This window comes from Mustela nivalis, assembly GCF_964662115.1.
Source record: "Mustela nivalis genome assembly, chromosome: 6".
Taxonomy (NCBI): domain Eukaryota; kingdom Metazoa; phylum Chordata; class Mammalia; order Carnivora; family Mustelidae; genus Mustela; species Mustela nivalis.
The window spans coordinates 153,214,387-153,238,927 of record NC_139025.1 but is presented as its reverse complement, the minus strand read 5'-3'; the positions used below and the strand labels follow the sequence as shown (position 1 = coordinate 153,238,927).

General features: G+C 45.7%; 2 protein-coding genes and 1 long non-coding RNA gene across 6 annotated transcripts in view; 1 reads left to right on the top strand and 2 right to left on the bottom strand.

Annotated features, from left to right (window-relative positions):
• The window catches only part of EFL1 (elongation factor like GTPase 1), a 128,936-nt gene extending 122,526 nt beyond the window's left edge, over positions 1 to 6,410 (bottom strand). The window contains exons 1-3 of one of the 2 annotated variants that reach the window (XM_082736221.1): positions 6,253 to 6,410; positions 5,387 to 5,496; positions 2,448 to 2,515 (exon numbers count right to left, since the gene is read on the bottom strand). In XM_082736221.1, coding sequence (XP_082592347.1) covers positions 2,448 to 2,515; positions 5,387 to 5,477 — 159 coding nt within the window. In that variant the 5' untranslated portion in view covers positions 5,478 to 5,496; positions 6,253 to 6,410. Of the gene's footprint in view, positions 1 to 2,447; positions 2,516 to 5,386; positions 5,497 to 6,101; positions 6,226 to 6,252 lie in introns of those variants that run through there. The other variant, XM_082736222.1, reaches the window with a different exon arrangement.
• A 39-nt stretch (positions 6,411 to 6,449) lies between these two features.
• On the top strand, positions 6,450 to 23,987 carry SAXO2 (stabilizer of axonemal microtubules 2). 3 transcript variants are annotated; one of them, XM_082736523.1, is made up of 4 exons: positions 6,450 to 6,612; positions 9,073 to 9,252; positions 14,451 to 14,653; positions 21,397 to 23,987. In XM_082736523.1, exons 1-4 carry the CDS (start codon positions 6,575 to 6,577, stop codon positions 22,338 to 22,340), a joined length of 1,365 nt encoding a protein of 454 aa, XP_082592649.1. In that variant the 5' UTR covers positions 6,450 to 6,574; the 3' UTR covers positions 22,341 to 23,987. The 3 variants fall into 3 exon arrangements, 2 of the variants coding, with proteins under 2 accessions (XP_082592649.1, XP_082592650.1); XR_014313248.1 differs by lacking the exons at positions 9,073 to 9,252; positions 14,451 to 14,653; positions 21,397 to 23,987 and adding an exon at positions 7,115 to 7,486; XM_082736524.1 differs by lacking the exons at positions 6,450 to 6,612; positions 9,073 to 9,252; positions 14,451 to 14,653 and adding an exon at positions 20,731 to 21,299 and having other exon boundaries at positions 21,358 to 23,987.
• On the bottom strand, positions 7,397 to 9,064 carry LOC309867571. Its single transcript, XR_014313249.1, has 2 exons — positions 8,483 to 9,064; positions 7,397 to 8,043 (listed from the first exon to the last, which is right to left on the bottom strand). It is a non-coding gene; the product is annotated as an uncharacterized lncRNA (long non-coding RNA).
• Positions 23,988 to 24,541: the final 554 nt, after the last annotated feature.

Below are 24,541 nucleotides of genomic sequence, written 5' to 3'. Positions count from 1 at the left end.
GGGACAAACAGCTGCTCTTGCCTTATTCCTGAACAGAAATGCAAAAATGTCAACACTGCATCATTAAGGATACAGAATGATTTTTTTTCTATAGTTTCTATAGTTATTTTTTTTAAAGATCTTATTTATTTATTTGACAGACAGAGGTCACAAGTAGGCAGAGAGGCAGGCAGAGAGAGAGGAGAAAGCAGACTCCCTGCTGAGCAGAGAGCCCGATGCCGGGCTCGATCCCAGGACCCTGGGACCATAACCTGAGCCAAAGGCAGAGGCTTAACCCACTGAGCCACCCAGGCACCCCAGAATGATTTTTCTCTAAGTACTCCACACCACACTGCAGAAATTCCCGTCCATGCCAACTTCGCTAAGAGGTTTTATCAAAAAGAATATTAAATTCTATTATGTTTTCTGCATCTCCTGAAATGATCGTAAGTTTCCTACCTTTCACCTGTCAACATGGTGAAATGTGTTAAAGCAATCTTAAACTCTTCGTGATAAACTATCCAGCTATGAAAAACCAGCTCTTTATACAATTCCAGATTCTGTTTCTTAGTAACGGTTAGACTGTTGGCTCCCCCATCGCACGGAGTCACGGGACTGTCCCATACGGCATTATTACTCTTGCCGACCTCGGGAATCAAGGTGGGGAGCTGGAGAGTCTTCCCTGCTTCCTCCCTGCTGCTCTGGAATGGGTGAGTGAACTGAGAGCATTTGTTCTCTGAAAGTGTGGCAGAAGGAGAGAGTTAAACCATCTGGATTTTGCGGAAAGATTTCGGCCAACAAATTCCGTTTCTGGCGCGTCTATTTGCTCTTTCTTCCTGACCTCACGCCGGGAGTCCCGGCTCTCCATCTCCAAGCCTGCTGCTGGGCAGTGGCCTGTCCTGTCCCTCCCGCACCTTCCCCGTCCCGGCAGCACTTGCTCCCCTGCAGCTTGCGTGTCCTCCTCCTCGCCTTTCTTCTGGATCAGTTTTGCAAGATACTTATCACTCATGTTAAAGGACGACCAGAAACTGTCTGTATTGCTAATAGTTTTTAATAGACTACCTTTCCAGAGAAATGTTAAGTTCACAGAGCTAGTCAGAGTACAGAGGCTCTCAAACACTACCCCCAACACTCACAGTTTCCCTATGACCCCCAGCTTGTGTCAGTGCTGGCGTGAAGCACATTGCACTTGAGCCTGTATCAAACTCCGCTGTGAACTGAGGTCCCTAGCTCATGAGGGCTCCCTCTTTTCGTGTGCAATGACCTGTGTCTACCTGTACTGTATCATAGGTGTTGGTTATGTCAATATTTTCCAAGAACTGACTCCGGCTTCATTGACCTTTTCTATAAAATATGTTTTCTACTTCATTAACATGTGCTTTATTACTTCCTTCCGTCTACTCTAGAGCTATTGCACTTTACAAACTTCTCAGGTAGAGAAAACACAAGCAGCTCCTTATCTTGGACAGCCTGGTTTCCTCGCTTCCTCCGCGTGGCCCCTTTAGGCCAGTCCCCACACCGCCTGCCTCCGATGCGCAATTCCAACACCGATCTTCTACAGCTACCTTCCTGTTCATTTCTGCTTCTCTACCTGCTCTCTGCTCCGTTCCCAGTCACCTGATAAATTCTGCGCATTGTGTCCTAAATGCATTAAAGGAAGAAACACCTCCATTTCTCCACTGCCAGTAACTTAGTCCACAACCTTTCACTCACAGCTGGAAACAATCTCTCTTTAATTTCATTCCCTAAAACCCTATTTTCATCATGAAGCTCAGATTTCGGGAGCCCTCCCTTGGTACTTGAGTTTGCCTTCAAGTTCTTCTATGACCCAACACATCCTCTCCACCCCTGATTTTTCCTCTGTGGTAGTCTCCTGGCAAACACTCCACCCAAATCAAGCACAACACACAAATCACCCCCGATCACCTTTGCCCGCTGATCCCCCCCACCGGACGTGCTCCGCCTTCTCTTCCACCCACACACCTCATCCCCAGGAAGAACCTTGTCCTCCGTGGAATCTTCCACAACTGTGTCAGGCTATCACTGGACTTCTTGCAAAAACTCATTTTGCATTTGTCAGATGTTCATATAAAGCAATATAAGATGAACTTTTCCCCTACATCTATTTTTTTTTTTTTTTTAGATTTTATTTATTTATTTGACAGAGATCACAAGTAGGCAGAGAGGCAGGCAGAGAGAGGAGGAAGCAGGCCCCCCGCTGAGCAGAGAGCCCGATGCGGGGCTTGATCCCAGGACTCTGAGATCATGACCTGAGCCGAAGGCAGCGGCTTAACCCACTGAGCCACCCAGGCGCCCCACCCCCTACATCTATTTTATCTCGCTAAATAGATCAGCAGCTTCTTAGACACATAAACTATACCTTTTGGGGATCTCTGAGAGCACGTCACATGGTAGACAGCTAATGCTTACTGAAAGGCAACAAGTATTCATCAAATAGAACAACTTACCTTGCCTGCCAGGCGGCTGGAGATGATTCCATTGCTGGATATAAGACAGTCAGCCAGAGTAGTTTTTCCTGTTAAAACGACAACATTCATTGGAATCTCTCTTTTTCTAAACAGGGAGGGAGATGTACCGCACTTACAGAGCTACCTTCTGACCGTGAGAACTGGTTTCACGAAGATTTCCTATTTACCTACACAGAGCGCAGCAAGACCCAATGAGCACTAGGACTTCAGAACAGAACACCATCTGGGCGGACACAGACTTGAGCACTCAAAGAGCTGTAATCTGTACCTCCACCCCAAGGGAGCCCATCGCCCTCACCTGAAAAGTTGTCAAGTGACTCCACACCCCCCACCCCAGCCCAGGGTAGAATTTTTTTTTTTTTAAACAGAGGCATCATGCGTAGATTCAAATGCAGACTCCCAGGTGATGAGAGAAGCCGCCATGCCAATCAAAAGAGATCATTTGATAAACAACGTTTACGTAGTTGGTAAATCTCTGTCCTACAAGAATTTGACCTTGCTCATCTTAATTATTACTCATCCTATATCCGTGACAGTGATCATGCTATTACCTTGCGCTCCTGGTAGCCTAGAACGGCAACAGTACAGCAGAGCACTCGTTTTTGTCTCTCAATGGCATCCTGGGTAAACCACCGCCAAGAAACAGAACATAATCTTCTGCCATATTTCCCCACGTATGGCCTTGGCTGGTATTTGCCAGGTAAACTAAGAAAATACTTAGCAAAGAAATTCAGGAAATGTGCCCTAAGCTCCTACTGTTAGGGCACCAGCTAAACCACAGCTACTCCTAGTTACCTGGAAGCCAAACAGAAGCCAGGGAGCCACCACGTACTCAAAAAGCCTCTGCATACTCAAGTACACACCCAGAGTTTCATAAAGGTTTTATGAAGTCCACACAACTTGAAGTGGCAGATCACTTTGTTCCAAGAGTGCTGCTTGCACAGTTACTGCAGCTGGGCTGAAGCAGCAAAAGGAGGGTCTTTCTTTACAACCAATGAGTCCTAGAACACTCTGGCGACTTGAGCAAAGCTATGAATCTGTAATAGTACAAACCAGAAGATAACCGAGGGAGCACTGCAGGGCTTTAACGTGTCATCCGCTGGGCATGGACATCTTGCGTGTCAGCACAACCCCAGGGCGCCACTTCCCTACAATCCGATGGAGTAGAACTCATTCTCAGTATGGCAAGCATGTATCCCTGGAGGGTTAAGAGCCCAGAAAGCACTATCTTTCTGCACTCTCTATCCTGTATCCCTAGGTCCTGTATCCCTAGGACCAGACACCCCGTGATTTAATTCACAAAGCAAAAGAAGAAATGCTTTTGTCAGACCACAGGTCCTCAAAATGTGAGCAGAGTCATTAGGAAAACTCAAGAGGGCAGAGGGTCAGTGACAGCACCATATGTATCACGCACTCTCAGCTGGCTTTAGTGACCTCGTGAGCCACCACTTCTCCTTCCCGCAGTCCCCACACTAGCCCACAGCTCCTGCCTCAGTGGCAACAGCCGCCTCACTAACCTCTCCTCTGCCTTTCAGTGCACATGAACAGGTCCACCAGACCGTCTTCCTAATGTGCTGGTTACAACAGCCCTGCTTTGTTTCGTTCTCCCAAGGGCTCCCTACAACCTAATAATAAATGTAAATGATTGCCTTCACAATAAAGCATGTATCAGCCAACGGCTTCTCATGATCACCTCATTTCGCCCCCCACAATCCTGTAAGGTAGGTAGGATCTACAGCCCAGTCTAGGCGTTGCTTACTGAAGCTCAGAAAGGTGAAGTGGCTTGAAATGGAGTTTGAACTCAGGCTGTCCAACTCCAGGGCTGGAGCTCTTAACCCTAAGCCTGGTGCCCAGCTGACATGAAGGGCTCTAGGAGCCCTGACCCAGCCTGCCTCTCGGGAAAGAGATCTCACTTCACACACGCCCTCCTATCACCTTGTGGGTACCTGAGCTACGAAGGAGTTTGAAATCAAGGGCAGGAAGCGATGTGCTGGTATGAGAGCAGTTGTCAGAAGCACACACATCACCCATTAGCTATCTCCCCCCTTCCCATGAACTGTGCTGTCACCCACATTTCTTCCCTACCGATGCTACTCCCACTTGGAACGTGTGCCCCACCTGCTAGCTTGAGTCTCCCTTCAAGGGTCACCTTTAATACTAAATACAGCGTGAAGCCTCTTCCTAACGGATTCCTGCCTTCCCAATCCTCCAGCTCTCCACCCCTAGGAGTCCCCTGTCTGCCCCTCGTCTTGTGCTGCTTCAACCCCCAAATCTCCTCCAGGGCTCGACTGCTGCCTTCTTTGTAAGTTCCGACCTTCTGACATATGGAGCAAAAGAACTTGAATTTAACAGATGCTCAGTACAGACCTGATGAGTTGAACAGAATCACCTAACACAGGCTCTGAAGACATCATGTCGAGACAACAGACTTTTTATATTACAAATCCATTTCAAAAACATTCACTTCAACAAAAACTCAAGTCCTCATTTAAAAAAAGCAATGATACAGGGATACTGGAGTTCAGTCAGTTGAGCCTCCAACTGTTGGTTTCAGCTCAGGTCATGATCTCGGGGTCATGGGCCAGAGCCCCGCCTCTGGATCTGGGAGTTGGGAACCCTGCTCCCCTGCTCAGCGGAGTCCCCTTGAGAGTCTCTCCGCCTCCCCCTCCCCTTGCTCTCTCTCTCCCTCAAATAAGTAAGTCAATAAAAATCTTTAAAAATAAAATTTAAAAAATTTGAAACAATGAACTACAGCATACAGAAGAATGCTAATCCCCAGTTAGCTGTGTTCGCTTGAAATGCTTTAATGGCCAGCGTCCCTAAAGTCATTAAACTCCTACAGTCATCCTGGCTTCTGACACCTGTGGAGTCACACCCCCTTAATTCCTGAAAACAACCCATTTTGAAAGGAGTCTTACCATGGTCAACGTGAGCCAAGACGCAGATGTTCCTGATGTTAGCAGTGTTTTTCTGCAGGTGAATCATCTTATCCAAACTGTTGAGCACCATGGTCCCTTATTTCCTGTGACTAAACATCAGGTAAGCGTCACACTTGGCGCACGCCCTAAGATCAAGGCCTGACACTTTTCTCCTCTCACGCAGGAGCTGACCGGACTTGTCAGGTCCCCGAAGCTGGGAACCCAAGGAACGTCCGCGGAAGGGGACACACCCACCCAGGCCCAAGCCCAGTGTGCGCTCGGAATCGCAGGCCACAGCACGCGGGCATCACGGCGCTCGCTCTCCCTCTGGGGCTGGGCGGGCGCGCGGGATCCGGGAGCTCGCCGGGGCGGGGACACTAGTAACTGCCGCCAGACAGGCCCTTCCCAGGCAACTGTCCCCCGTGGGAAGGGTCGTCTGCAGGAGGGAGGGAAGACGCGGACAGCGCTCCCTCCCGCCCCTCGATCGTCCCCCACGGCCCTCGTTCTGGCACTCTCGCCCGCGCTCACCCGAGACCAAACTCCCGGCTCCAGCACCGCCCGCGGCGCCCCCAGAAAGTTCCGGCTCCCGCGCTCCCTCACCGGGCAGGTGCACCGCCCGGCCCCGGAAAGGAAGGTCGGCCCCCACTGCACGGTCCCTTCCCCTCCCTGGGGCCCCGCGTTCGCTGTCCCCGGGATCACGCGTCCACACATTCACGGAGGCGGCGGTCCCGGGTCCCCCCCGGGCGGCGGCCGCTCCCAGCCCGCGCTCGCCCCGGCTCCCGGCCCCCGAGCCCCCCGGCCCGCCGCCGCCCGCAGCCTGCCGAGGAGGACGCCGGCCGCCAGCGCGCACCCGCGCTCACACTCACCGGCTGCGGCCGCGCCGCCCGTCCAGCTCCGACCTGCGCGGCCCCGCTCAGCCCTTTGCCCGGCCACACCGCACGCGTCGCAGGCGCCGACTGCCCTGCGTTCCCCGACGCGCGCGGGGGGGGGGGGGGGGGGGGGGGGCGGGGCCGGGGGCGGGGCCGGCGGGCGCACGACCTCTGACCCGCGCGCGCCTCTGACGCGCCGGAAGCCGGCGCCGCGTCGGTCTCCCAGGCGCCCGCGGTTGCCCTGACGACCGCGGGAGCGTGGGCCGCGCGGAGCCGGGTGTGCGGGGGGCCGGCGGGGCGGCAGCGGTGCGCCGCGAGCATGAGGAGCCGGTGTCTGTGTCAGATCTGCACCTGCGGGTAAGGCACGGCCAGCGCGGCGGCGGCCGGGGCGCGGGTGGCCGCAGCCTAGTCACCTGGGAGATGAAGCGACGCGGACGCCCGCTCCGCAGCCTCCGCCCGACCCTCGCACGGGCCCGGCCCCGGGGCCGAACCTCCCCTGCTCTGAGACCCCCGGCCGCGGGCCCGCGGGTCGGGCGGAGGCTGCGAGCGCCGGAGCGGCCGGTCCTCCGGCTGCCCGGGGGTGCGATCGGATCCCGGCGGGACAGCGGACGCTCGGGACATCTCGGGGGAAAGAGGGAGGAGGAGGAGGCAGGGCCGGTGCGTGGGCTTTGAGCCCGTCGGTGCGTCCTTCCGCCCGCCGCGCTCCCCCCAGGCCGGACCGCGGCCGCGGCCGCTCCAGGCTGGGCTCCCCTCGGGATCCGCCCGACCGAGAGGGGCGGGGCTGCGGCCTGAAACCCGGACTGCGCCCGTGGGCCCGCCTGACCACCCACTCCCGTGTAAACACGGTCTCCTCCCGCAGCCTCCCGGCTGGCCCAGGGACCGGTCACTGCTAAGTCCGCGCCAGGAGCGCGTGGGTGCCGCGGAACCGACGCCCGACCCCGGGACAGCGGGAAGTGAGTGCAGTGGTGTCTGCCCCGTCCGTCCCGTGTCTGTGAGATCATTTAAGCGGATCCATCAAGATGTTCAAAGCACGTAAAAACCTTAACCAGCCGACGCAGCCCCCAGAAAAACTTTTAGGAGAGATCGTCAGAAAGCTTTTTCTTTTCTAGAGGCTGGAAACGTTGGGCCACGAGACTTTTGCTTTCCTTTATAAGCTTTTCAGTGTTTATTTGTTGTGTTATAAGGTGAACGTATGCCTTTGCTGGAAAATAAAACCAAGAACGACGAAAAATTCCAGAGCCTCGACTTGATCCTTGTAACTCCGTGCACCCCTAGCAGGACCTCCATGCATGACCTAATAAGCACCGTGTCCCTGGGCTTCCCAAGAGGTCAGGTGTGGTGCTAAGTCACTTCAGGACTTTCCCAAAGCCTCAGCTGCCAGCCAGCCATCCCGAATCTCTTGACCCCTCGGACTTGGAATTTTCCTGAAGAGCCGTGACACCGTGTTTTCACTTTCCTCTGCGCCGCAGTTCTTCTGCTTGTCCAGCACCCTCCAAGCAGAGCAGCTAATCTCTCGTGTGTTCTTCCTGAGGGTTCACTGAGCTCCGATATCCTCGCCAGCTCTGATTGCATCGGCACAGCATATGCATTTTCTTCGAATCCAGCCTCCCCTGGGCTTGTACTCTTAGCCCTAGCACGTAGCTCAGGTCCCCAAATGACATAGGATGTGAGAAGCTGACCTCCTATTTCAGCATTGCGGGATGTTCCTTTTCTGTTGTTCACTTGGGTTTTTCTGTCTTGTTAAGAAGTTTTTCTTTTCCTTTTTCTTTTTCTTTTTCTTTTTCTTTTCTGAGTATGAAATGAATATACATGAGGCATGGTATGAAAATGCAAGGCAAAAAATGTACAATATAGTGAAAATCCCTCATAATCATAGTCCCCACCATAAATGTTCTTTAAGACTTGCTTTACAAGTCCTCTGAAAGGAAACAGAGAAACAGCATACCATCATACTATACTCTACAACCCACTTTTTCACTGTTTACAATTTCCGCATCTTGCAACGGCCACACCTAATGGTCAACCCCATTCTCTGCAACCACTATTGCTGTCAGCTTTTATGATATATTGGTCAGGATTCTGTGTTATGGACAATATAATCTACTGCGGCCTAGCCCAGAAATAAAAGAACTTACTAAGGAGTATGTGTGGCTCACAGAATCGTTGGAAGAACCAAAGAAACAGTTTCCAAAATAAACTTTTCAGGAAAAATTCCCCAAAATCTCACCTCAGAACTGGGCTGCCAAGGGAGCCACGGCCTCGGCCAACAACCAGGAAACTGCGGCTGAGCTGTAGGCCTCAGAACCACCCCTTACCGCCAAGGTCAGGGAGCTGCCGGTCGGTTAGGAAGGTACCATGGAAACCTGAATGCGTCCTGACAACTAGGGCTCCAGCCTCTCTGCCCCACCTCCACAATGCTGCCAGCAGCCGGGCTGGGCTCTCCCCCTCTGCCTACATAGCACTGTGTGAGTCGGAGTAGCAGGTGAACGTCCAACAGGAGAAAGCTAAATTGCATGGAACCTGCCGGCGGGGGGTCTGGGAGCCATGCATGTGAGCTTTTCAGCTTCTTAGTACAAGGAAACCCTCTAAATCTTCGTCAGAGGAAACCAGAGTCTCCACCACAAAGGATATAACATCATTTTTTCTTGTTTTGATAAATACCATTGCAGAATAAAGGTGTTTTGTGTTTGTTTTTTAGGAAAGCTGCTTTTAAATTTAGAGATTCTGTGTGTATTGAAGGTCTCTCTGATTAAGATACAATTATCCTAAAATATTTTGGGAAGTCAATAATCTTTCAGTTTATTTATGTTTGCACAGGCGACATCACTGTCCACGTGGAGCCACAAGGATTTATGAAAATTCTGGCATATCTTGCCCCACCACTGAATATTTGGAAAAATACCCTACATATGGCAATGTTCCTCCACCTCAGAGTCTTAAACCCAAGCAAGAATTCCGAGCAGGCCGTGGTAAAGTGGAAGGAATAACAACTTTTAAGTAAATATTAAACTAACTGCTTTACCTATTTCTCTCCCAACTCTTCTGGTCTTAATAAAGTTTTTTAACTCTTTAAAGTGAAGTATTAAGTTGATCGAAGTTGAACAAATTCAGGAAGCAAGGAACTAGTCGAGTCGCAACTCGAGAAAAAAGAAAGACAAAAATTAAGTTAGAATGACAGAAAGTAAGAAGGGAAAAGGGAATTAAAAGTTTTATTGATTTTTTTTTTAACACTTAAAATCTTTTGTGTTGTTTCTGCTTTACACTGTCATCTCCAACTAGAGAAATACAGGAACCTCCTGTTTTTTCTGTCTCTGCTCAAGTTTTTACATCTCTGATCTGTTTCCTACACTTGAGCCTGCAGAGATTATCTTTTTGAAATGCAGTTCTACTCCGAATCACCTCCTTGCTTAAAATATTTGTACTTGCCCACTGTATTTAATATATACCAAAATCCCTTCATGGTGTGGTCCTTAATTGCTTTTCTAATTTATTTTCACTGTGCTCTGTAATGCTCACATCCCATAGGACATTTTTCTTTTCTTGAAAATATCAGGATTCCCTTACCATGGAGCCTTCCAATATACTATTTTACTTTCTTGTAAATTTCACCCCACTTAATGTCCATGTAACCTACAGATCTTAACTCAGTTATCACTCTGAAAGCCTCTGATGCACGTGTATCCAGTTCTCAGGCTGGGTAACAGGCCCCTGTGTAAGCCCTCAAAGCATCCTCCTCCTGTTCATCATGGATCCACTCCAGAGGCCCACGCAAGCAGGGACTGTGTCTGTTCTTCTCTTAGCTTTCTACTTCCAGAAACCTAGTACGATGCTGCTAGCACATAGTAGGTACTCAATATTTATTCAGTGGATTATAGACCCAAAAAAATCCTTCTAAGCCTAAACTCCTCATTTGGACTTAGCTCTTTTTTTTTTTTCAATTGTTTCATATGTTCATCAATGGATTAATTCTTTTCCTGATTCTGTTAATGTGCACACCATATTCAAGGTCCAATCTTACATGTTAAGTACAAAAAGATCAATAAATAGAGATTTCTGCTTTCAAGGAATGCATACATCAGATTTCTATAATTGGGGGTTTACAATGCACTATAATAAATTTCATTTGCATTACCTGTTTTCATATCATTTAGATGGAGTTTATTCTACTTGCATGAGCAAAGGTTGAAACCTTCCAACTTTTAGTCCGATACTTCTACCTTTCACAGTCCAGGCAGCTCTTGTAGTAACAGGGACTCACTGACGGCTCGACTTCTGTAGGTGTGCGGCTCACCCACAGACCTGAAAATCTTCCACAGCCCTTGGACTTGGTGTGCTCTAGAATCATCTGGAAGGGTTAAAATTGCAGATTCCAGAGTTCCACCTAAAGCAGTCAATAGATAACGGAGTGTACCCCAGGAATCTGCATTTTTAACCAGCATCGCTGGCCATTCTGTCGCCATCTCCCAGTGAAAAGGGTCAAGTACTAGTACTGACCGCTGGTGGGACTGCGTCCTGCCGTGACTCGAGGACTTGTGGCAGTGGCAGTTGGAAAACAAAACTGCAGATAAGTAAACAAGACACACATGAAAGCAAATGAGATGAAGAAACTGAATAACTGAGAAGAGCAAATGGGCGTGGTTGCTCCTTTTTCTTCTCTGAACCGTTCATTCTGCCTCCATGCCTTAATGGCTCAATGGAGATTTCACAATTTTTACTATTTTGCATTTAACTAGTTGTAAATATTGAAATTGGGAAAGTATAATGTGCCATATCTTTCTTTAAAAAGGTAATTGCTTTTCAATTCTGGGTTTGTCAGTTGACTTGTTCAGTACCCCTTCATAGTTTAAAAAAAAAAAAACAAAAAACCCCAAAAGACAAAAAACAACCAACCAAACGAACAACACCAAAAGAAAGAAAAGGGTCTCCCAACTCCCAAAAAGTCCAATTATGCCAATAAAACTAAAATTTCCCTTTCTTAAATCATCATCTCTACACTGAGGAAAACATTGCATCTTTTCTTTGTATTTTGACCGGGGAACTGGCGGTATTTCCCAGAGCCTCACCCCGGGGGTCTAGAGCCCTTCCTTCACTCCCTCCTGTCCGTTGTGCTGGACAAGGCAGCAGGAAGCCGATGTATCTGCACAGAGAATAAAGGGTCATCAGATGCTCTCCTAGACTAGAGGATGAGACTGTGTGAGGAGCAGATGTCTAGACGCACATTAGTACGTTCAGTGCGGTTCGAGGACCGCCAGAGTTGGTGGGGAGCCTGCCCTGGTAGGATGGCTATGGACGTGTCCTGTGTTCGGGGACACATCCGATGACCACGAGTGTATTTACCCATTACCCTCCTCCACAGAAAGCTGCTTTGGGTGTGGCGGTACACTTCCTCACATTTACTCTAACCAGGGAAACCAAGACTTAAGCTTTCTCTCTGTCCGCTCCCGGATTCTTCCACTCCGTGATTGCATTTTAGTCTCTGTCCCTCTAGCTGGTATTCGGGAAGAACAAAGAACAACTCAGATGTCTTGAGAATAAGAGGTATGTGATTTCTACTATTTATCTCTTAAATAATACTTAGTAAGCGCCTGTTAAGTGTCGGGCACGGTGCTGAGCCCCGGGGATAGAGCGGTCAGGGGATCGGGGTGGCTGTGCTCCCGGGTGCTGCGGTCTAGTGAGGGGGGCAACACGTCCCTCAAAATAAACACAAAATCGCTCCGGGGAGAAAATCCATGAAGGAGAGGCATGAGGTGACTTGAGAGACGGAATAAAAGATTTGACTTTATCAGGGAAATGATCTTGATGAAGTCCCAAAAGTTCATTTTCGCTTTTGTTTCCTGTGCCTTTGGAGACATACCTTGAAAGAGGTTGCTGTGGCCGGTGCTGAAGAGGTTACCGCCTGTGTCCTCCTGTCGGATTCTGATGGGTTCATGCGTGGAATCCCGAAGGGTGTGAAGCAGTTGGCTGCAGGAGCTAGGAAAGGAAATTGCAGAAAGCAAAAGGAAGCGACCAGCCAAGGGGCCACGTGTGGTGTTTTCTGTGTCCTTAGAGCAGTAAGAGGCCACTGAAGGTTTCTTTTCCTGCTTGTTTGTCTGCCTGCCTGCTTGCTTGTGTTTTGAGGGGGTGGAGAAGGGGGTTAAGGAAGAGGCCAGGCCGCTCAGGGGAGGAAGGACTTGTCCGATTCGCATGTGAAAGGATCCCTTTGGGCACCAGATGAGGAAAGACAGAAGCTGGAGTGGACGCAGATAAATGAGTTTAGGAATTGTTGATTTGATACAAATAAGCTATTGTGGGAGTTTGGATTGTGGTCATGGTGGAGAAAACGGTGAGATCTGCGAGGGATTTAGGAGGGGATTTAGGAGGGGAAGGTGATGGGAGTTGAGGAAGGGGCAGCTACGGGAGGGAGCCGTGGTGTGAGGGACAAGAGTGGGGTCCCTGCGGTGATGCCCTTCGCTAGGATGGGCGCCAGCAAACGGACCAGGTCGGCTGGGGGCATGTGAGGTTCTGCAAGTGCGGGTAGGGAGCTCAGAGAAGGGTCCGAGCGGAGAGAGAAATTGGTGCATCATTTCTGTTTCGGGAAGGATGGAAGCTGTGGGAGCCGAGCTGTCTTGCGGGGGGTGGGGGGGGGGGAGCACTGCAGGAGAAGAGGAATGAGAACAGGCCCAAGTGCTGAGAAGCCCCCGGCGGTTCGTGGCCGAGGAGAGGGGGACGAAGCTGCATCAGAGACTCAGGAGAAACCAGTAGGGAGGCAGGAGGAGAGAGTCTCCTGGAGACAGGGAGTGGGCAGTAATGCCCATCGGGGAAGAGGACGACAGACGGCCAAGGGACTCAGTCACAGAGAAGTCACTGTGGCCCATCAGGGAGAGCTGGGCCCCGGCCGGCCCAGCCAGGTGGATGGGGCTGAGGAAGAGGAGCCAACTCTAAAAAATCATCTCCTGAGAAGGAGAAGGGGGTCAGCGAGGCTTTTGGTTTTAGGAGCTTGGGGACGTAAATTGAAAATAGTGATTAATACAAGGTGACTTAAATCAATAAAATGAGGGACACGGTCAGTAGAGCTCACGAAAAAACACAGTTTTGAAGACGTGTCGTCATAACAGCAGTAGCTGACATGTTGCCTTTACTGTGTACCAAGCTCTCGTACACATGTGCTCACATGTGTAAGCGTCCGTAACACAGCCCCGTGAGCTAGATGACACCATTGTCCTCGTTCACAGAAGGAAATGGGGGCCTGGCCAGCTTAACTAAGTTGCCCAAGGTCATGCATCCAGTGAATGACAGAGCCAGGATGTAGACCCAGGCCATCTGGTCTCTCTGGGTCTGTACCCACCAGACAGCCCCAGTGTCTGCAAGACCATTTCCGCCACAGAACGTTCTAGCATGCCCATGGTGGCTGGACTGCACTATGGCTCTCATCCATGGCAAGGGCTTCTCGCGGGTCCAAAGATGAGTCAGAATCACATCCATATCATGAATGTGATTTACAACTGAAGGCCAAAGTTTAGACGTTAATAATTTATTTAATTGATTATTTAATAATAAACAGGAAGATGGCATGATTTCAGTAAGAGGAGAGCGTGCCCAAAGAGCTTAGTTTTTAATTACGATGAATAAGGATTTTGACAAAGTAGACCCAGGGGATATATTTAAATTTTTTTCCTTAGACTCATTAAATCTTTCACCTAAGATTTCCTTCCATGTTGGGAAAAATCTAAGTTACATAAAGATGTTATTTATGTGGGCCCCAGGGTGGCTCAGTGGGTTAAGCCTCTGCCTCCAGCTCAGGTCATGATCCCGGGGTCCTGGGATCGAGCCCCACATCGGGCTCTCTGCTCGGCAGGGAACCTGCTTCCCCCTCTCTCTGCCTGCCTCTCTGCCTACTTGTGATCTCTCTCTGTCAAATAAATAAATAAAATCTTTAAAAAATAAAGATGTTATGTATGTAAGATCCAATCAGCTGAAGATCCACATCCTAATGATGTTTGAACACTGGGATTTTTTACATATTTCTTAAGACGTTAGTCACTAGACAGGACATAAAGGAATTAAATGACTTCTCTTCAGTAGTTTAACAACTATCACCATTTTAATATCTTCTTGGACTTTTCAACTGAAATAAACATTGAAAATTTCAATACTACTTTGAGATAATTAGAAATAAAAGACCCCGTGAGGCTATGTTTCAAACTTATATATTTCAGATCGGATTATCGTCCTTATGAGATAGTCAAACAGCCTCGCCACGTGCCAGAAGAATACAAACCAAAGCAGGGGGAGATTGATCTTGGCACCACCTACAAACGGGACTTTAATTCTTACGAAGTGCAGCCTGTGGCCATAGTCCGGCCTCTGGAGAGACAACGAGTTAAACAAGGAAAGGTGGACACTGTCCCAACCTATAAAGGTAACTTGCCATTTTGAAAGTGAAAGAGCCCAAAAAACTAAGGCTCACTTCCATCCAATGTCCAATCCTAATTTGGGGTGTTGCCAAACTTCGCTCTCATGGCTTAGGAACATATACTATGTTTTGGTCAACATAGTATAGCGAAAAAAAGACCATTTGCCTGATTGAGACCTCAAAGACCTGGATTTCTATCCAAATTTAGCCACATAATTCATTTTCACTACCTAAAAACATACACAGTTGACCCACAAACAATGTGGTTTGATCTGCATATGTGTATACTCTTTTCGATAAATGTATTTTCTCTTCCTTATGATTTTCATAACCTTTTCTTTTCTCTAGCTTACTTCACTATAAGAATACAGCATACCATACGTTTAACATACAAAATATATGTTGACCGTTATGCTACTGTTAAAGTGTCTAGCCAACAGCAGGCCAATAGTAGTTTTGGGGAGTCAAAGTTCTGTACAGATTTTTGAAAATACAGGGGAGCAGGGCCCCTAACCCCTGTGTTGTTCAAAGGGTCACCCATAAACACAAAGGATGCCATTGCACAAGCATTATGTCACATCACGCCACATTGATTTGGCACTGTTCCTTTCTCTCCGTTCCAGAACAACTTGGAACTCTACTGAGTGTACTGGAGTCTTTCAGAAGGTCAAATAAAAGGCAACCGTCTTAACCATTTAAGTTCTGAGCCAACTGATACAGCAAAAGTGTTAGCAGTCAGAGAGCCAAATACTCCCTTTATAGTGATAAAGACTAGGGTGAAGGATAAAGCAGGTGCTTCCCGATACTGAACTCGGAATAAAGGAGGCTTATCCACCCCGTAACAATGTTGGGCCACCACTTAGCAGACCGGCTTCTCTAAGATTTCCAGCATGGAAGAAGCATGCGAACACCTTCTCCCTGTCGGCAGCTGACTCGGAAGAGCCAGGGGTTCGACAATGTATGGCTAGTTTCTTTCCAAAAATCAACCTGATTTTAAAATACCCTATTGCTCTTGGAGAGTGAGACCTTTTTTTTTTTTTTTTTTAAAAAAAAGGTATCTTATTAGTACCTATTATTTTTTGTTAATAATGTAATTGCATACTTAAGTGTGTATCCTTTTCATTATGTGATACAGCTGAGTGGTATGTCCTCATATAAAGCCCTTTTATAAAATTGATGTCACCCACAATAAAAGCAGTGGTTTATGGTTTAAATAGACAGCAGCTGAACTCGTATGTATTCTTCAAATATCACCCTTACCAGTTCAATGGGTAAGTAAACGCATGTTTACCAATTCGCTATGATCTAGAAGTAGGGTGGTTGGGAAACTTGTGCTTTCATCTTTCTGGCTGTGGGCACATAAGATGCTACACAAGGAGCAAAGTTTTAAGACAATGTATAGGGTCAACAAGTATATTGTTATAATGCAATTTAGCATAAGAAAATTACAGGTCTGTATCTCCTGGTATGCAGAGGAGGTCAGATACTGCTGTAACAACTTGACATAAAATAACAACTTGACATAAAGTTGTTTGGTGAAAACAACTGGTATTTTAACAACCACAGTAGGAATTTCTTTTCTTTTTTGTCCTACAAAATCTATCAAAAAATATCAGTAATATTGTCCTGATGCTGTGACAATTACACATCACACACACATTCTAGCTTCTCATTACCTGGGTTTCCTGTAGATTTCCCATATTTCCACCCCCATAATCCAGCGTTCCTGGGGTCCCTCTGGCTTTCTCGCTTCTGACCTTTCCTAGTGAGGAAATATTTCTAGGTATGGAAGCATGAGATGAGATGGTGAGGGCCAAGGCAGTACTCTTTCTCTGTGATGATCTAGGTTTTGTAGATCACTATTTAAGGACAGGTCGGTAACTGGTGAGAACTCACAATGAGAAGAGACTGTCACTACCGAGAATCAGAGAACAGAGGAAAGACAGAGGGGATATGGTAAAGAGAAAGGAAGAGGAAACCCTGTAGGGCTCTGGTGAGAAGGTAGCATCTAGATTGTGGAGACGCAGTTCTATGAGACAGGTTAATCTTAGACAGAAACCTATCTGCTCCCAGCAGCCTCAGGCTAGAAAGTCATTTATACTGGAATGTAGATGGTGAGAACAGACCAGCACTGGAGTTGGTAAATGTTTTAAGGGATACTCTGCTCTGTGCTAGGCACTGTAGGGAATACAGAGATCTGAACTGAACGTGGTTATTGACAGATACTTTATGGTTGAGGAAAAGAAACGATAGTAGCATAAAAAATTAACCATAGCAGCAATAAATAAATGTGTTATCACTAGGGAGGAGGATAATTCACTAGAAAGTTAATGGAACAAGTCGTGTTTCAAAAATTTAGACTGAACAAGATTCAGGCCAGCCTGACCAGTAAGTATTGATCTATAGGAGAGGGAGAGACAACACAAAAACTAGGATGAAATGAGCAAAAATGCACAGAGCCAGAAAAATAAAGGGGTTCTTCTGTAAACAGAGGATTTCAGGAACTAAGAGATTGGGGTATAATTCTATAAATGCAGGTAGAGGTCAGACTGTGAAGCACTGATTACCAGACTGAAGTGCTTAGCATTTTTCTCATAGCTGCTAAAAATGCTTGAGTTCCATTTCCAGGGAGGATATATTAAATAGCAGAAAGCCATTATTTCCACTGCAATAGCTAAAAATGTGTATAATTTTTTAAAGTGTATGAAATCTCTTTAATGGCATTAGACAGCTGTGGAAGCAAAGAAACTTGCCAAGACGGCAAGCTACAATAGCCAGCTGTTTACTTCTCCAGAACACTGGTCACACCGGGGCCTTGGTGGAAAACTGAGTGTGGCAGAAGCAGAAAGACTCTCCTGTAAAGGGAAATGAGTGGAGCGCATGATATGTGGACTGGTATGACACACTGGAACTTATCAGTCCTCCAGGTGTATAGCTGGTCTTCCTTGTAGGATGTTTGCTGAGCGTGTAGGGGGTATGATGGCCTAGGAGACTGGGCCAGACGGATCCCACAGCTGTACTTGGGAGTAAGTGCTTAGAAGAGAAATTTCCACAGAATGAGGGCTCTACCACAAACACACCACAACTTTTGTCCTTTCAACCAGAGGAAGATTATGTCTAACTAAAAGTGCCCCTGAATACCAGCCTAGCTCAACACCTGATTGGATCAGGGTGACCCAAATTGGAAAGACCAAGATTTCTCCTGCTGAAAATAACATTGATTTTAATGTCTATGGTTTACTTATACATGACCCCCAGCATCTGGTAAAATAGGAGACCAATGAAGAGTCAGGAAATATCTGGAGAGATGATGGTCAAAAAATCTCCAAAACTGATGAATGAATCAGGACACAGATTCAAAAAGCTCAACAAATCACCAAACAGATAAATACAAAGAATACCACACTTAGGCGACTTTCATCAAAATTCAAAAACCAAGTGAATGTGAATTCTCAAAAGCAGTAAGAGAAAAACTATGCATTAATTATGAAAAGAAAAATTAGAAATATACCTAACTTTTCATCTAAAGCCATGGAAGCCCAAAGATAATGCAATGGCTTATTTAAAGTGTTGAAAGGGTAAAAACAAAACAAATTAAAAACCTAGAACTTTAAACCAACAAATCCCAGAATTTTATGTCTAGTGAAAATATCCTTCAAAAAATAAAATAAAAATGTTTTCCAGGAACAAACAAACAAACAAAACCCCCAGAGAATTTGTCATTAACCAACCATACTACAAAAAGTAGTAAAGGAAGTTCTTCAGGTTGAAGGAAGATGATTCCAGAGGGCAGCATGAAATCCAGGAAGTAATGAAACACACAGAAGGAGTAACTTTATAGGAACATATAAAAGAATATTGACTTCTTAGAGTCACAAGAATAATTATATGTTTTTACATAAATACAGAAGTAAATATAATAGCACAGAAGGCAGGAGGGTGTAAATGGATTTACACCATTGAAAGTTTCTTACGCTGCTCTAAAAGTGGTAAAAATAACCATTTAAATTCAAGTAGGCCAAAAAGATACCCTAATAAGTCAAAAATGCATTTTTATTCTAAAATAAGTTCTAATTAAAATGCTAACAGAGGAAATGGAATAATAAAAATACCCTTTATCCAAAAGAAGGCAGAAAATAAGGGGTGAGGGAACAAAGAACATTTGAGAAAGAAGCAAATAGCAATACAGTCAACTTAAACTCAACTATATCATTCATTATATTAAATGTAAATGCAATAAAAATTTCAATTAGAACTCCAAGATTTATCATTCATTTGGAGTATACCAAGTGTCACTTTGCCTCTTGAAATAGAGATACCTAGTAGGAAGATATGTATGGGGAGTTGGTGTTCAAAAGGAAGTCTGGAATGGAGATTCAACCTTTGGAAGCCATCAGCTTACAGGTAGTATTAAAACCATGGGGATTGTTTGATGAGATATAGATTGAGAAAGAAATCCCAAGGATGGAGCCCCCTGGATTGGTGCTGTAAGATGTCACAGGGAACAGGTTCCAAATACCAAGGAAGAGAACTAACATGTGCAACTCAAGACTTTTGTCTTCAAAGGGGAACCTCGAACAGCTCATTATATAAGAATGGGGATGGAGGTCTGCATACAGACATTCATGGTGAGCAAACACATTCAGACACCTCATGGGCTTAAAGCGGTTCAGATGAGAGCAAACTACTACATCATGACATACTTTAGATCCATCTCCTACTTTCACCTCTTTCCATATTTTCAAATTTGGTTCACAAGAACAAGAATGGCTTACCCAGCTCATCTCTTCTTGCCAGGCTATTTTGTCTGTCTCTACTGGCCTGAAGATTGTCTGCTCTTGGTCCACACATCCACTCTCATACGAACATCAGTAAGTTGATGAGGTAGAGGTGGTAACCATTTGCTCCACAACTTGGTCATTGGGGCAGAAATGTCTGAGTGAGGGATTTTTCTCTCCAAAGGAGAGAGCAAATCCACATAAAAAGCATTTGAGTTTTGGCCTTTCCAATAGAGATTACCTGGACTTTAGTTTAGACTCTAAAACATCTTGTATAACCTCTGTCTTTTATGAATTAACCTTTGGTGTACATCTTTTTTTTTTAATGTTTTTTTTTAATTTTTTATTTTTTATAAAAATATATTTTTATCCCCAGGGGTACAGGTCTGTGAATCACCAGGTTTACACACTTCACAGCACTCACCAAAGCACATACCCTCCCCAATGTCCATAACCTTACCCCTCTTCTCCCAACCCCCCTCCCCCCAGGAACCTTCAGTTTGTTTTGTGAGATTAAGAGTCACTTATGGTTTGTCTCCCTCCCAATCCCATCTTGTTTCATTTATTCTTCTCCTACCCCCTTAACCCTCTATGTTGCATCACCACTTCCTCATATCAGGGAGATCATATGATAGTTGTTTTTCTCTGCTTGACTTATTTCACTAAGCATGATACGCTCTAGTTCCATCCATGTTGTCGCAAATGGCAAGATTTTATTTCTTTTGGTGTACATCTTTTTGGGTGAAGTCAATTCCACAGTATTTCTTAGCTTTCTACCTTTCTCATCTAGAAATAAAAAAACTAATAACCTTTGGTTGAAATATAAGTACTTCAGCTTTCCATCCATGGTCTATGTATGCCACAAGAAGCAGAATTAAGGTATTTAACCCTAAATCTTAGACTTAGCTCTAGTATTCACTTCTAAATTCTACATACAAGTTCTGGTATGTTTAAAAGCACTCAGTTCAGGCCTCTGGCCTCTATATAGCCCTCTGTCTTTTGATGATACCTTGAAGTCCATTTTCTGAAAAGCTGAAGTTGAAGGCAATGATCTTTCTGGGATAGTACAAGTTATTCTGTAGGTTTGCTCAGGGAGTCTGGTGGTAGGCTTTCCTACAGTATAATGGGTTGAAATTTTCTTTCATTTGAGGAGTCCCTCCAAGGCAAAGAATAATATCCCCATCACTTTTGCCCACACATCAGAGCCTTTGATTTTATGTTAATCAGTAGATTTTATGGTTTCTTTTCTTTTTTTAATTATTTTTTATTTTCTTAATCTCTTTTCAGTGTACCAGAATTCATTGTTTATGCACCACACCCAGTGCTCCATGCAACACATGCCCTCCATAAGACCCACCACCAGGCTCACCCAACTTCCCACCCCCACCTTCAAAACCTTCAGATTGTTTTTTAGAGTCCATAGTCTCTCATGGTTCATCTCCCCTTCCCATTTCTCTCAACTCCCTTCTCCTCTCTATCTCCCCATGCCCTCTGTGTTATTTCTTATGCTCCACAAATAAGTGGTTTCTTTTCACTTCATGTGTTATGGTGAAAATCCCAACCAGTTCCTGGAAAATGCAACCATAATCTCCTACACTCTGTCTTTACCCAAAACACAGGCTTTCAAAAACCATCAACAATCCAAGCTCGGATGTTCCATTCCCTTGTTGCGTATTCAGGTAAATCTAGAAGTAGAAATTCTATGCACTAATGTGGGGAGATAGGAAGAGGAAGGTGGATATGAAGAAAACACAAATCAGGGGAATCTGAGCAACGTCAGACTTGATTAGTGTTCAGATTTCTGAAGGAAATGGAAGGATGTTTGGCAATGAGGGAAGTGAGTCATGATTTTTAGAAGATGGTTGCTTTATGCAGTATTTTATGAGACTGACGCGCTGCCTACTGCGCTAAGGAGGCAGGTGCTTTATGCAGTATTTTAAATGCTCTTTTTTTTTTTTTTAAATTTTCAAGATGATTATAGAGCTTGGGACATTCAGAAAATTGACCCTTATAAACCAGAACAAGCTTACCACCCCCCCACCGTGAAATTTGGAAATTCAACCACATTTCAGGATGACTATGCTCCTCAGGAGATAAAGCCCAGGCAAAGCTTTAAACCCAGCCCCGTGGTCAAACGTTCTACAGTCCCTTTTAATGGTGATACAAGTCATCGCCTTGATTACGTACCTTATCAGCTAGAACTCAAGTTTGCAAGGCCAAAAGAAGTGTACAAGCCAACCAGTCAACCCTTTGAGGATCTCACAACTCACCGATATGACTTTCAGGGTCTTCCTGGTGAAACTGCGAAAATCTGCAGACCTCCGTACACCAGAGTGACCCAAAATGCTCATTTTGAAGGAAGCACGGAATTCCGCGAAAGCTTCCAACCATGGGAAATCCCACCACCGGAAGTCAAGAAACCACAGGAGTATGTCCCGCCTGCAGGTACCATGCAGCTAAACAGCACAAGCCATCTCGACTATGTTCCCTATCAGACCAAACGGGTTAGTCCCATCAGGCCAGTTTCTCAGAGAAAATTTAACAATGTCCCTTTTCAAGGAAAAAGCACCACAAAGGAAGATTTTCCAGCCTGGGAATGCTGTCGTCAAGGTCTTATTAAGCAGCAGCAGCAGATTTCCAACCCATCTGGAAGATTCGATGGTTGGAGCACTTTCAGGTCTCACTATGTGCCGCACGAGCTGATTCGGACCGAGAGCTGCAAACCCGCGCATGCTCTGTTTCAGAGTTCTGCGCCGTTCGACGACACCACCATGTACTCTACAGAGTACACACCGAAGAAACAGGAAGTCTGCCCTGCTAGCTATCCTTCTCCTCCAGGCTATATCTTTGAAAATACAAATTCTGAAGGTCATAAATTCTTCCGCAAGGTCACGCCCATAGTGGAGGCCTTCTAATCATCAAATCATGTTTCAAAGGAAGCTAACAGATACTGGTTTTCTAAGTAGGAAAAGCCAAAGTTGTTTTGTTTTTTTTTTAGAGGGGAGGGGAAGAGGAAGAGAGAGAATCTTATGCAGGCTCCAAGCCCAGCACAGAGCCGACATGGGGCTCGATCTCACAATCCTGAGATCATGACCTGAGCTGAAATTGAGAATTGGATGCTTGACCGACGGGGCCACCTACACGACCCAAAGCCAATTTTATATAGTCAAAATAATTTATGGGAGAGCTAAAACAAATCATTTTTAAATCTTTCAAAATGAAATTGCAAAATTATAAGAAATAAGAACCTTAAAATCCATTTTTGTATTGCTCTTTTACCAAGATTGTCCTTTAATACGCTATTCTGAAAGTTGAATCATGGACATTCCCAACTGAACTACTTTAATCCCCAACCTACTATTTGGTTGCTTGCCTCCATCTATTATCATGTTCCCATACATTTTTAATTATGGTGACTACACAGTTACTCACATACAGTTTTCATGTATCAAGGACATCAGGACTGTCTGGCCCACCTCTGAAAATGACGCACGGATTCCTCATCCAAGACAGTGGTCTTCATGTCCTCAGACTTCATCTACACAGTCCACTATGGTTGGTGGTGCTAGGGCGGTCACACTGCCCCTCACCATGTTCAAGTTCATAAGAGGAACTGTGGTGCAACCAGCAAGGGGTCTGTGTGCTGGGAGTCAAGGCTCTGAGTTGGGGTCCCGATGACATCACCCTGGCTCTGCTTAGTTCACAAATACTGCGTTTTGAGCATCAGATCGTACGATTCATTGTATCCCAAAAGCAAAAGTGCTAAGGAAATGTCAGGCATTCACACTAAGTCCCTTAATCTCGTTTTGTACCTGTTTTCTCCATTTTCAGAGTAAGGTAACTAACCTACTCACTACTCATTTTCTGGCCTGAGGCAAGGATTGTAAAATGACCGAATTTGCTCTGAGCTTAGGAGTAGTTTGATTCCGGAAGAGTCTTGTCCTCTCCAGCCCTACAAGCACCGGAGAGCTCATTCCAGAGAATGGAGCGCTTGGATGCGGAGAAGAACATGGTTTGAAAGACAGTACTTATGGGAAGGAAAAAGGTATTTGTTAGAGTAGTTTTAGAAATGACCGACAGCAGTGAAGAATCTTCTGGATAACCTTGGGTAAGGACGTACCTAATGGCCATGCCCCGAGTCAGGGTTCAGTAGCAGGGGCAGGCTCAGGGTGGGGCAAAGTTACATCCTTCTTCTCCAGTGTGAGCTAAGTGCTAAGAAGGGAGGGGAGAAATGATCCCAGTAAGTGAGCCAGGAAGAACAGGCTGCATTTATGAACACTGAGAATGTCCTAATGAATCACATTCCTATTGTTTCTTTTTCTTTGATAAATGATTGTATTATGAGAGAGTATGATTTAGTGTAGCACAAAGTTTGATCTTCTGTAGGTTTAAAGTTGTCTCAAACAACATGCTCACTTGAGAATAAGTGCACCAATATTTGGCTAAAACATTTTTAATATTTGAAAGTAGCTTGTTTTTATTTACATTTGTATCTATTAGTGAAATTGTGATATGTAGAATTCTTTATCTAGGCAACATTAATAAAGCATCCATAAAATGAATGAATTTTCATGAAATCATTTCTGTACCAAATTTTCTCTGGAAAAGGGAGCTTTTTAAATAAAGTCTTATCTAGGTTGACCTGTATATAACTACTCTTGCATTTTCCATAGAAAACATGATTATAGACTCAAAATGAAACAGTAGGGAGTATGGTAACACTCTCAACCTGGCCCATTTTCTGAGCTAGACATTCAACTTCCTCTGCAATCTGATGGGAGTGGTCTACCCCCTGGACAAAGGTTACCCTTTAGTAAGATACATCCTGGGATTTCCCAAGGCAATGTGACTTGAGCTGAGGACACAAAGATGAATAATGGTGTGTCCCTATCATCTAACGCTCAATGTAATAGATGGGAATAAGAGATTGGAACAGGGGGTACATGGGCCACTTAGCCTGGAAGTTCAGAAAAAGCTCCCTTAAGGAGAGGACAGCTGAGCTGTCCTTGAGCTGTAATGACATCTTCTTCTATAGACTAGCATACGTGACCTTGCACAAATTATTTTCCCTCTCTGAACCCATTTCTTCATCTACAAAACTGACTTCAAAGGATGT